Source organism: Macaca mulatta, chromosome 9, assembly GCF_049350105.2.
Source record: "Macaca mulatta isolate MMU2019108-1 chromosome 9, T2T-MMU8v2.0, whole genome shotgun sequence".
Classification (NCBI taxonomy): domain Eukaryota; kingdom Metazoa; phylum Chordata; class Mammalia; order Primates; family Cercopithecidae; genus Macaca; species Macaca mulatta.
The window spans coordinates 134,320,584-134,332,863 of NC_133414.1; the positions used below are offsets into that span (position 1 = coordinate 134,320,584).

At 49.2% G+C, this 12,280-nt stretch overlaps 1 protein-coding gene across 50 annotated transcripts in view; it reads left to right on the top strand.

The window, feature by feature from the left end:
- TACC2 (transforming acidic coiled-coil containing protein 2) overlaps positions 1–12,280 on the top strand; it is a 264,869-nt gene that overhangs the window by 247,497 nt on the left and 5,092 nt on the right. For all 50 annotated transcript variants that reach the window (XM_077947661.1, XM_077947701.1, XM_077947658.1 and 47 more), the window contains 5 exons: positions 346–422; positions 4,348–4,391; positions 10,957–11,117; positions 11,366–11,472; positions 11,861–11,981. In XM_077947661.1, the coding sequence (XP_077803787.1) occupies positions 346–422; positions 4,348–4,391; positions 10,957–11,117; positions 11,366–11,472; positions 11,861–11,981 (510 nt within the window). The remainder of the gene's footprint in view (positions 1–345; positions 423–4,347; positions 4,392–10,956; positions 11,118–11,365; positions 11,473–11,860; positions 11,982–12,280) is intronic.

A 12,280-nucleotide genomic window follows, 5' to 3' on the forward strand; every position in this document is an offset into this window, starting at 1 on the left:
TTTGGAGACAGACTTTGTCCTCTGAACGCTGCAGGCAAAGATGTATGGCGAACCGTGTGTTTTGATCTTCCTAGACACTATCGTGTAATGGGCCTTTTGGCCTTGTTGAATTTACAACAAAAAGCATGCCCCTTTCAGTTGCTCCCCAGTGGGCACTGTGAAAGTCTTGATATCTCGCTGCTTTCTTTTTTATGCTCAGGGAAGTTCTCTGAATGTAATTATGGTTTGTCATAGGAAGTTTTCATTTCACATTTATTCACCGTCTCCTTTTCTTGATCGATGAATTGCTCAGAGCCGAATTCACTCATCTGGGGCTAACCTTTCTCTTCTTCTCCCTGAAACTAGATCATAACCAAGGAGAGAGAGGTCTCAGAATGGAAAGATAAATACGAAGAAAGCAGGCGGGAAGTGATGGAAATGAGGTCAGTTGGGGAGCTGGGCCTTCCTCATGCCTGAGGGATGCTTACCAGTGGTTTAATAATGACTGGAGCTGGTGTGGTTCACAGAAGAGTGTCTTCTGTGGAAGTTCTCTCTTCTTTATTACAAACGGTTCATATTTTTCTAAAAGAATTTTTACTCTATTACTAATACTAAAATAGCCTGCCCATGAATTAAATAATGCATTCAAATAAATATAGGTACAATGCAAAACAGATCTTCTCCCCACTCAGCCTCCAGTTCCACAAGCCGCAGGTGACTTATCTTCTGTGTGAATCCTTCCAAGAATTTTCCATTTCTCATCACAAATGTAACATTGAGTGTAAACAGCCTCTTTTTTCTCCAACACAAATGAGAACATGCAGTATACATTATTCTACACTCTTTTTAATATTTTTTTCTTTCTTTTTTTTTTTTTGAGATGGAGTTTCGCTCTTGTTGCCCAGGCTTGAGTGCAGTGGTGTCATCTCGGCTCACTGCAACCTCCAACCCTGCCAGGTTCAAGTGATTCTCCTGCCTCAGCCACCTGAGTAGCTGGGATTACAGGTGCCTGCCACCACAGCTGGCTGATTTTTTGTATTTTAAGTAGAGTCAGGGTTTCACCATGTTGGCCAGGCTGGTCTTGAACTCCTGACCTCAGGTGATCCACCTGCCTCAGCCTCCCAAAGTGCTGGGATTACAGGCATGAGTCACCGCTCCTGGCCCACCACTCTTTTTACATTTAATAACGTATCTTCGACATATTTTATTCCTCTCTGCCTCATTCTGTTTAACAGGTGCTTAGTGGTCCATTGTATAGATATAACATAATTAATTTAAACAGTCTCTGTGGACAAACATTTAGGATGTTTCCTGACTTTAGCTTAAATGATTTATTTTCATTGTGGTATATTGTAATAGAAATATAGCCACCATCTATAGTGTACGTGAGTATAATGGCAGATAACTAGTTTTGTTTTGTTTTGTTTTGTTTTTGAGATAGAGTTTCGCTCTTGTTATTTAGGCTGGAGTGCAGTGGCGCAATCTTGGCTCACTGTAACCTCCGCCTCCTGGGTTCAAGCGATTCTCTTGCCTCGGCCTCTTAAGTAACTGGGATTAGAGGCGCCTACCACCATGCCTGGCTAATTTTTTTTGTATTTTTAGTAGAGATGGGGTTTTACCATGTTGGCCAGGCTGGTCTTGAACTCCTGACCTTAGGTGATCCGCCCGCCTTGGCCTCCCAAAGTGCTGGGATTACAGGCATGAGCTATTACACCTGGCCCCGATACTAGTTTATTATCAAAATCAATTGCATTCCTGGCTACCATTTTAAGAAGAAAGCGAACTGTAGGTAATCATATCCCATTTTCTAGGTCATGGTAGGATCTTCCTGAAAATTCTCCTGTTTGTTCCTTCTTTCTGCTGATGGTCCCCTGTGGCCACCTCTGGACACTGAGCCTAGTGTACTGTTTCACATTCAAACGAAAGCCCTGCATTTGCGTTATTTTTAAACCTCTTTGTTTTGTCTCTTATCTGGGGGGCATGGGTGGCTCTAGTTTTTTCACGTGCACTGAAAATGAGGCACGGCACCCAGGAAGGCTGGAAGTGCTGTCTCTAATTTCTTTCGCCTCCTAGGTGCTTTGCCTTCTTGGTGCCCGGGGAGTGCTTGTTTGTGGTTTGAGAAGTCGTGCCACTGAGGTGCCCCCAGGAGGTGCCATTTACTAGCTGATGTGGTAGGATTTCAAGTTGTCACCAGCTGGCGCAGATGTGCCGGCGTTTGATAGCCCGAACGTCAGCCCGTCAGCCTCTGGAGCTAGACTAGGTGAAAACCAGGCTCTGCTTCCCAGCCACTCCGGGGCGTCTTACTTAACTCTGTGCCTCACTTTGCTTATTAACTTGAAAATGGGGGTAAATAACAATGCCTCAACAGAGTAGAGCAGAAAGATTATGAACAAAGGCTGCAGAGTCTGATGCTCGGACTCACATCTGGGCTCTGCCACTTGGCAGCCTTGGGATCCTGGAAGAGTTTCTGAATCACTCTTACCCCACCCCAGTGTCTTCATCAGTCATGCTGGGAACAGTGAGAGCACTGCCTCTTAGGGTCATTGTGAGGGTAAAGTGAAAAGACAGCACAGCTAAGGTATTTTCAGGTCCCTGGTCTCTCCACACTTCCAAAAGGACACATCCCTTACCTCCTTGTGTCCTCAGCAGTGATGGGTTTAGACAGGGCAGCCTCAAAGATCTGTCACAGCTTTGTGATTCTGAGATGCAAGGAGGTGTTGTTTAATGACAGGAAACACAGAAGTGTTTCTGTGTAGGATTCGGTAAGAACCCTCGGGGGCTCATCTCGTGGTTACCTTTCTTGGGAGTCCATTCTGGGGTGAGACACTGACCTTGGGACCAAGGTTGAGCAGCCAAGGACAGGCACCCAGCATTAGACTTTGCAGAATGTATTCTACTTTCATTATTCCTTTTACCCTTATTGAATTTGCCATACAGCCCCGAAAGGTGGGGTCTAGGAAAATCCTTACTGTACCAAGGAGTAAGCAGAGCACCTGCAACTTCAATGAATGTCGTGCTCAGGGTCACACAGTGGGGAGGGGCAAGCTCAGCGGGAGCCCAGGCCTCCTGACTGGGGTGGGGGTCTCTATGGTCTTCTGTCATTAGGGTCCTGGATCTTCAACAGTTACCCGCTCTTGGTTCTCTTGTGGGGAATAATTACTGGATAATGTCGATGAACTCCTGATTCTTTTTGAGAAGTTTCTTCCAGCAGATTGGCTTTGGAGGAAGGACTTCTTCACACATCGGTTCTTCCATGTGGGGACAGCTGGGAGGCAGTATGACAAACAGGGAGTCTTGGTGCTTTTGTGCAGCTATTGTCTATTGAGGCTTCCCAGGAAGTTTACTCTGGGTCAATAGGAGATAAGATTTGTGTTCAGTGATGCCAGATGCATGAGATGCTTTGGAAGAAGATGCAGATAAAAGGTGATAGGGTTCCAAGGAGAAATCAAGGAAGGCTTCTTGAAGGAGACGGCATTTGAATTGGACCTTGAGAAACAGACGGTGAGGGGTAGAAATCAAGAGAAAGTGAATAACATGGGCAGAGGCATGGGGATGAGAAGGCCGAGAGCAAACAAGAAATCATTTGTTCTCCTTGAGCCACTGTGTTCATGACATGGCGTGGAAGGAGGTAAGATGGATGAGGGAGGTTGGTCCCAGGTTGCAAAGACCTCCATTGTCGGACTGGAGGTTTGGCTTTATTTTTAATTTTAAAATTTTTTTGGAGATGGAATCTCACTCTGTTGCCCACGATGGAGTACAGTGGTGTGATCATAGCTCACTGCAGCCTCAGACTCCTGGGCTCAAGTGATCCTCCCACATTAGTCCCTTGAGTAGCTAGGACTACAGACGCAGACCACCACACCTGGTTAATTTTTGTATTTTTTGTAGGAATGGTGTTTCACCATGTTGCCCAGGCTGGTTTCAAACTCTTGGACTCAGGCAAACCTTGTGTCTTAGCCTCTTGAGTAGCTAGGAGTACAAGTGCACACCACCATGCCTCATTAATTTTTTTTCATTTTTGTATAGGCAGGACCTGGTTCTGTTGTCCAAGGTGGTTTCAAACTCCTAGCCTTAAGCAATCCACCTGCCTCAGCCTTCTCAGTACCTGGGACTACAGGCATGCACCACTCTGCCTGGTTTGATTTTTTTCTTAGTGGGCAGTGAGGGGTGTTGAAGGCTTTGCACAAGGGGGTGGCATATTTAGAGTCATGCACCAGGAAAATGAGCGTGCAGGGCGAGGACTGACATTGAAGGTGACCCTGAAAGTCGGGACCCCACTGCACATGGGCCAGGCTGTGGCGCCCAGCTGTGTGAGATGGGAAACCATTCTGTTGTCATGACTCCAACGTGTCTTTACTTCTCTTATAGGAAAATAGTGGCCGAGTATGAGAAGACCATCGCTCAGATGATAGGTAGGTGTCCTGACCTGCGGGGGCTCAGGCCGGCCCTGACGTTTCTGAACTATGTGGAAGCCTTGGAAGATAGGAGGCTCAGAGTGGGTTTCTGGTAGAGCGTGAAGTCTTTCAGGGAGGGACCAGAGCATTCCAGAAAATATGGCTTTGCCACAGGACCGAGACCCTGGGGCTTCTTGGAAACGCCCCCCTGGACTGTGCTGTAGCATTATTCACACGCCTGGGAAGCCATGGCAGTCACCTGCCAGCTACCATCTGACCCAGCCAAGGACTCTCCACCTCGTGGGGAAAGAGATTCCTTTTGGTTGGGATATTTGGGGGATTTTTTTCTTTTTGCTTGTGGGAGAGAATAGGAATCAAATCCCTAGACCCTAACTTAGTTTAGACTCAAATGACAAAATACCCGACTCAGCCTTTCCTCAAGGACCCAAGGACGAGGACGGTCAGCCATGGCATGATTGTCCGCCCCCTTCTTCCCGTGACCACAACAGGCCCTGTTCACTGACCCCAGCACTGTTTCTCACTGAGATTAGACACTGCCTTGGAATCCTTCTTAACGCAGCGTCCCTGGCAGCCAGTACTGACAAATTTGCTGTGGTCCACAATAAAAGAAGGCCTCAAGTTATAAGCTACACACGCCTGGGCCTTTTTTTCTTTTCTTTTCTTTTTTTAAATAATGAGAGAAGATCTTTCAGAAGTTCCAAGCCCAAGTTTTTACGCTAATGGTCACTATTCAGAAATCATATTATGACTGGGGCTGTGGGATGCTTTATTTATTTATTTATTTGCTTAGGTTTATGATAATCCACTGTTTGTTTATTTGGGGATGAGGTCTTGCTACGTTGCCCAGGCTGGTCTCAAACTTCTGGGGTTCAGCGATCCTCCTGCCTTGGTCGCCCAACATGCTGGGATTACAGGTGTGAGCTACCATGCCCAGCCCATGATAACCGGTTTTGTTGTTGTTGTTGTTTGAGATGGAGTCTCGTTCTGTCGCCCAGGCTGGAGCACAATGGCGTGATCTCGGCTCACTGAAACCTCCACCCCCCGGGTTCAAGTGATTCTCCTGCCTCAGCCTCCTGAGTAGCTGGGATTACAGGCACCTGCCATCATGCCCGGCTAATTTTTGTATTTTTAGTAGAGACGGGGTTTCACCATTTTGGCCAGGCTGGTGTTGAACTCCTGACCTTAAGTGATCCACTTGCCTCTGCCTCCCAAAGCTCTGGGATTGCAGGCATGAGCCACTGCGCCCGACTCGATAAGCAGTTTTTTTTTTTTCTTCTAAGGATATATGGAGTAAAAACTCCAGGTCACTGCAGACCACACTTTATTTGTCCAAACTTGACACTGTGCTGGCACCTGGCCCTCAGCCCCAAATATATGGATGTGTGAGTCACATCACACCTCTAGCTTGTCCCAAGATGAATATAATAGTAGCCTCAGGAATGGTGAAGAGGCCAGCAATTGAGTGCTTTCCATTCAAAGGAGCTTCACTTTTGATTTATTGTAACAAAGTTCATTTCACCCAGAAAAGAAGCCCATTCAGGTTTAGCCTCATGGTGCATGCTTTCTATCAAAGTGAAACTTCTTTATTAAATTGGTATAAGAATTTATGAACACATATGGATAAGATAAAGAAAAAGCTCTTGGAGTTGAAAATGCTGGCAAAAATGGTCAGGCTGAGGGATTGATGTCTTCCTTATGCGGTGTTTGGCAAGTAGAACACAACTTTTTGGCCTCCGAGAGTCTTGCGATTTGAGAACATCGCTCAGGCCCTCCATGGCTCATCTGGAAACGTCCCGCTCCATCTCAGAGCCGTACACTTCTTTTTGCCCTTGGTGATGACACTTTGATAAATGTTGAAATGCGGGGGAAGGGGTGTGAGCTTTTGCTCCTGAGGGAAGGCTACCCAAGCCATCTTTTATTGCTCAGCTAGTGAAGTTGATATAAACAGACATTCCCTCTTGAAAATTAAAAGTGGAGAACTTCTCTAGTTGGCATAAATGTTCTGTCCTTGTCATGACAGAAAGATGACTCCCACGGTTTCCTCAAGGAATATCTGCAGGTGACAGCAGTGAGGACCTTTTCAATCCTAGGCAGTGTGAGTTCCCTCCAAGCCCTGGAGAGAGTGCCACCTGCCTTCCTCTCACCCTGGCTGCAGGGATTAGGGCGACACATCACCCCCCATCCCCACCCCTGCTCCCAGACCCGATATGTTTGGCCTAAGGTCCCTGTCTTCAAGAGCTGTACACACAATCCCTTAGAGCATTTTTCTGTCCTTGGGCTACTCTCTGGGTGGCCCCGTGAGACTCCTCCAGTGTCCCTGGCTGGGAGCAGCCACAGAGGGGCATCTCACTGTCTGTCCGTTCCCGGATCCCCATCCTCATTCACCCATTGGCCGTCCTCTTTGTCATTCCAAGGTTTTTTCATCAGAAAGGTGGCAGGCCTGTGGTTGTCATTCAGCCACTGTTGCAGGTCATTGACTAAAGTCACCATAGATTTCAAGGTCCTTGTGTCCTTGCAGAAGACGGCAGGGGGCTGAGGCATGACTGGGACTCACTGTAGCTGTGGGAAGGACGTGCCTTCTTTGTGGCATGGTTCACGTCAGGGTCTCTCCATGCTTGGCCACATGCCCAGGAGGCCCATTTTTGTTCCATGCTTTTCTTTTCATTTTCACTCACCTAACCAGCATCCCTCGCGAAAGAGGAAACTCAGGTCCAGAGAGATTGGCAGTTCAGGACCACCGTGACTGTAGTTGTATTTTGAAGTCAAACCAGCTCTGGCCCACATGTGCTAGCTCTTCCTGGCTCTGCTCCATTCAGCTTTCGCAGATGCTCCACACCAGTGTGACATCAGTCCTGCCATTGTTACTCATTCGCATCAAATGTTACTGGAGAGGATCTGTCTTGTTAAGCTCAAATAGTGACTATTCAGAATTCAGAACGAAAAGAGACTTCTGTGCTTTCTGCATTCCAGGTTGTTGCAATTGATTTCTTTCTGCTTTTCTAACAACTGCCCTGATTATCTGTTTTGCTTCCATTTTCTGTTGCTTCTTGCCCTTTGCTTGCAAAACAAACAGGCAAGCCTGGTAAGTAAACGCTTTTCCCCCTAATTTGACACCTGCCCATCGCAACCCTTTGTTTGTTTGTTTTTCTATTTTGTTATTTTTGCTTTGTGTATTGCTGCATCCCCCCAACATGATTTCATAATGTTTTGCCTGAAAAAGCCAGGCAGGTCTTCAGGAGCATTGTTCTGTTGTTGAGTGTAGGGCGTCTTTCTCCTGAGTTCAAGAACCTAACTGCATTCGTCATGTACAGAAAGATTTGTGAAGCATTCTTGCCTCCTCTGTCTCCTGGGAACGGGGTAATTCTATTTTTAAGAGGGAAGAGGAAAGGAAACCTGAGGCAGGCAAAGTCTTGGATCCAGGAAATCAGATGGACTTGGTTTGGTAAACAGCTCCTTTACCAAGGCAGGTGAAACATACACATGGGCTCAAATCAGCCCAGAATATACACCATACAGCATGCTGGGAACTAAGGAAGCAGCCAGAATTCAAAGAATAAAAACAAGCATTTGATTACTAGAGACATGTTGAAAGGCCCTTTTTTTTTTTAGGAGTGTGGGTGGAGCAAGCAGGTTGCTGATGATTCTTATGTCTATGTTAAAAAGCTCCCTCTTCGCAAGCCACTGTGACACTGTTGCACTGATTCCAGGGGTTACAGAGTTTATTATGGACAATGAGGCTCTTAATAATGGGTTACCAATACGGGACTCTTCCTCCTTCTTGAGGGCTTTATGTACAGTTTCTCATTTAATCTGCAAATGCAAAGAGATATAAATACTCTTTTCCCCTATTTTAGACAAGGAGGCTGAGACTCAGAGTTTAAAACCCTGCTCAAGATCTCGCATATGGGAAGTGTCAGAGTGAGGTCTCGAACCCAGGCCGTCAGACTGCAGAGGCTCCTAGCCACTGGCTTGGGCAGCTCTGGGCTGCTGGTAGTGAGAGCTCTAGGAGTCCCACGATTGCAGAGGCAGGTGGGAGGGACATTCGGCATCTTCAGGGCCAGTGGTTCTCCAAGCAGGGTCCCTGCCCCAGCAGCATCTGTGTCACTCGGGAACTTGTGACCTGTGCATATTCTCTGCCCCACCCCAGACCTCCTAATCTCACGCCGTGGGGTGAGGTGTAGCAGCCTGCATGTGAACAAGCCTTTCAGCTGAATAAATTCATGCTCACATGGGAGAGTTGTTGGAAATGATGCACTGGGACCCCAAGAGGTCAGAACTTTAGAGCAAGCTTATGTCAGGACCGGAGCTGAAACTGAGGAAATGACCGCAGCACACGGTAACAGTGCGCCTAGTTCTGGGGTGTGGCAAGATGCAGATCTGTCCGGAACCTAAGGGAAAAGAACTCACACAAAATCTCCCTGCTACTAAGGGAGCTGCATCCTACAAGGTCTGTCATTACAAGGGGCCCGTGGAGAGACGTGGTTATGATCACAGCTTCAGGCTTGGGTTCGGGCTCTGTCATTTTCTCAGTGAACAGTGACTTAGCTTCTCAAACCCTGTTTCACCTTCTGTAAAATGAGGGTAAGAAAAGCTGCCCGGGTGGTTGTGATGCTCTAAGTCGTTCACTCGTCGCATGGACATGTATCAAAACATCCTCTATGCCCGGCACTGTCCTAGGCCCTGGGGCAGAGCAAGTGGACAAAACAGACTCTGGTGCCTGCCCTCACAGAGCGTGCATTCATCGGGGAGATGAGCCGCCGATACACTAGCACGGGCACACATGCACACACATGCACGCATGCGTGCACACATCCGATATAAGGGGTGGCTGCCGCTGCAAAGAGGAAAATAAAGGACTCTAGAGGAAGAGGAGCCATTTCCAGCACCTCTGGGGAGGTGACACGGGATCAAGAGCCCTGAGCAAAATGTTGGGGAAGCCTGGAAGCCCGGGGCATTGGAGGCCTTCATGGCTGGAGCGGAGGGGCCAGGAAGGATACAGGGCAGAGCATGTTATTTCCATTGCAGAGGGAGGTCACCGGGGGACTCTGAGCAGGAGTGAGGTGGTCTGGTGTGCACATTAGGAAGCTCGGTCTGGCTGCTGAGTGCTGGCTTAGGGACAGTCAACACCTAGAGCAGTCAGCAGGGCGCCCGCCGCAGGGAAGGGTCCAGTCAGCGCTGGCGGCCGCTGTTCTGTGATTTCCAGATGTGATCTGTCTGCAGCAGCCAGCCCTCGGAGTCATTCCAGGTGGCGGGTAGCCCCCTCCCTGGTGACCAGGGCCTGGCAGAAAGACGGGTCTGCTAAGCTCCTTCCCCGGGAGCTCTGAGTGGGCGCTTCTCCCTTACCCCCTCTGCTGTCACCAAGAGAGCAAATGGTTCCTCACACGCCTGGGCCAGGGATGGATCCACACAGAGGACAGATGGGTGTTTTGTGTAGAGTAGTCAGAGAAGGCCTTTTCCATAAGTGTAGAAATGAATTTTTAAGCAGCCATAAAAAAGAGCAAAGCCATGTCCTTTGTACCAGCGTGGACACAGCTGAAGGCCATTGTCCTCAGGGAATTAATGCAGAAATAGAGGACCAAACACTGTGCATTCTCGTTATATAAGAGGGAGCTACCCATTGGGTACACACACGAAGATGGGAACAGAAGACACTGGGGAGTTCACAGTGGGGGTGGGAGGAAGGGGGACAAGGGTTGAAAAACTGCCTTTCAGGTACTTTGCTCAGTACCTGGGTGACAGGCTCATTAGAAGCCCATACCTCAGTGTCAGTCACACAGTATGGCCATGTACAACCTGCGTATGTGCCCCAAATCTAAAAATACATATTTTCTAGATATTTGGTGCAGATGATTAGCTTGGGATGGCCACGGGCCAGAGAGGTGGGGCAGAGGACAATGGTGCCTCTCACCAGGATCAGCCACTCGGAACTGGGCTGACATTGAGTTACATTGTACATCACTGAGAAACTAACCTTGATGGAAATAGCTCCATGTTTCTTGGAGTTATAACACTTGCTGTATTGCAGACGCTATCTGTGCCTGTGTGAATGGAATTTCAGAGGAGATGGTTTTTTGGGCTCTGGGTTTCCAGATGTGTTAAGGATCTCCAAAGACCTCCTCTCTGTCCTGATACGTAGGAGAGCCCACCCCTCACAGCCCAGACCTCACACCCTTTAATCGTCCTAACACAAAGTTCACTAGCGATGTCTTCTTTTTTACTTTATGGATCTGTCTGCTTGCTGTCAGCAACCACATGGAATCACCAGGGACACCAATATAGACCTGTGTAGGGGCTGCGCTGGTCAGGTTAAGGAATAGTGATGGCTCATTTCTTCCTCACGCGAGGCTGCACAGGCCCGGGTCTGGGAAGCCGGGGCGCTGGGTTTTGTTCTGTTAGAGACAGTCTGGGAGGGCTCTGGGGCGTGGGTTCGTCCCAAGGAAAAGCTGGGATTTGAGGTGTCCCTGCCGGTGAGGCTGAGTTGCATCTGAGGCCTTGGCTGGCCCCAGAGACCCAGTTTCGACTTTCTGGGCTCCATCATTTGGTTCCTGGTCTCTCCTGCCAGAGGACGAACAGAGAGAGAAGTCAGTCTCCCACCAGACGGTGCAGCAGCTGGTTCTGGAGAAGGAGCAAGCCCTGGCTGACCTGAACTCCGTGGAGAAGTCTCTGGCCGACCTCTTCAGGAGATATGAGAAGATGAAGGAGGTCCTGGAAGGCTTCCGCAAGGTGGGGCTGAGTTTGGGGACGATGGAGGAGGAGGAGCTGGTTGGGAGAGATTGCGGAGAGCACTGGGTGGGGGTGGGGTTCCGGAAGTCGGTCTTGAGCCACCTGCAAGGAGGGGGTCCATGCAGGCTGGGGAGGCAGCCTTGGCTGCCTGGGGTTACACCCGCATCCGAGAGTTCATGGAGGTTCCCACCACTCCCGGGCATTTGTTCTCGTGGGCTTGATGCCTGTCCTCTGCCCTGCCGTGTCAGAATGAAGAGGTGCTGAAGAGGTGTGCACAGGAGTACCTGTCCCGAGTGAAGAAGGAGGAGCAGAGGTACCAGGCCCTGAAGGTGCATGCAGAGGAGAAACTGGACAGGTAACATTAGCCACTGGGGGTGGCTCCCAGGGGCCTCCCAGCAGCCCTTACCCAGGCAGGCTGGGACCTCTGGCAGCACCTGTGACATTAGCTTGGAAAGGGGGAGTCATCCAAGTGTGTGTTTCAGTAAGACTCGTGAGAAGGCACACACGGTTAGCATCATTTAATCAGTGGAGGATGCATGTTGCAATGTCCAGGGTGCCCCGGCACCTTGGCCTCATAGCAATGGAATTGGGTTTGGTGTTCTCATGGGCTCCTGTGCTCCAGCTCCAGTTGGTGGGAGCTGGAGCCAGACCAGGCCACTCTCCCTGCCTGGAGCTGGGAAGCAGGAGGTGTCTCTAGTGATCCACAAAAAAGAATGATAATTCTGAGCTCCCTGTCTCCGCAGGGCCAATGCTGAGATTGCTCAGGTTCGAGGCAAGGCCCAGCAGGAGCAAGCCGCCCACCAGGCCAGCCTACGGAAGGAGCAGCTGCGAGTGGATGCCCTGGAAAGGACGCTGGAGCAGAAGGTAACGGGAGGGGTGTGGCCTCCAGGTGGGCCGGGCTGCTGCTGTCTGTGCTGCTGGCCAGTCCAGATAGACAGGCTGGGCATCCCTGGCCACTGCTGCTCCTGAAGACGAGTTCATGCTTCATGCGCACACCCTTGGCTCCTTCTAGAAGTTCCAATTTCATGCCAGCCCTGAGACCAGCTTCCTCTCCACCATTCCTGGAATTGCAGCCTCCATGTGTGTTTATTGCCATTTTCATTCCTTTCCAACATTCATTCATTTGTTGGATATTTATTAAGCGCCTACAGTGTGTTAGGCGT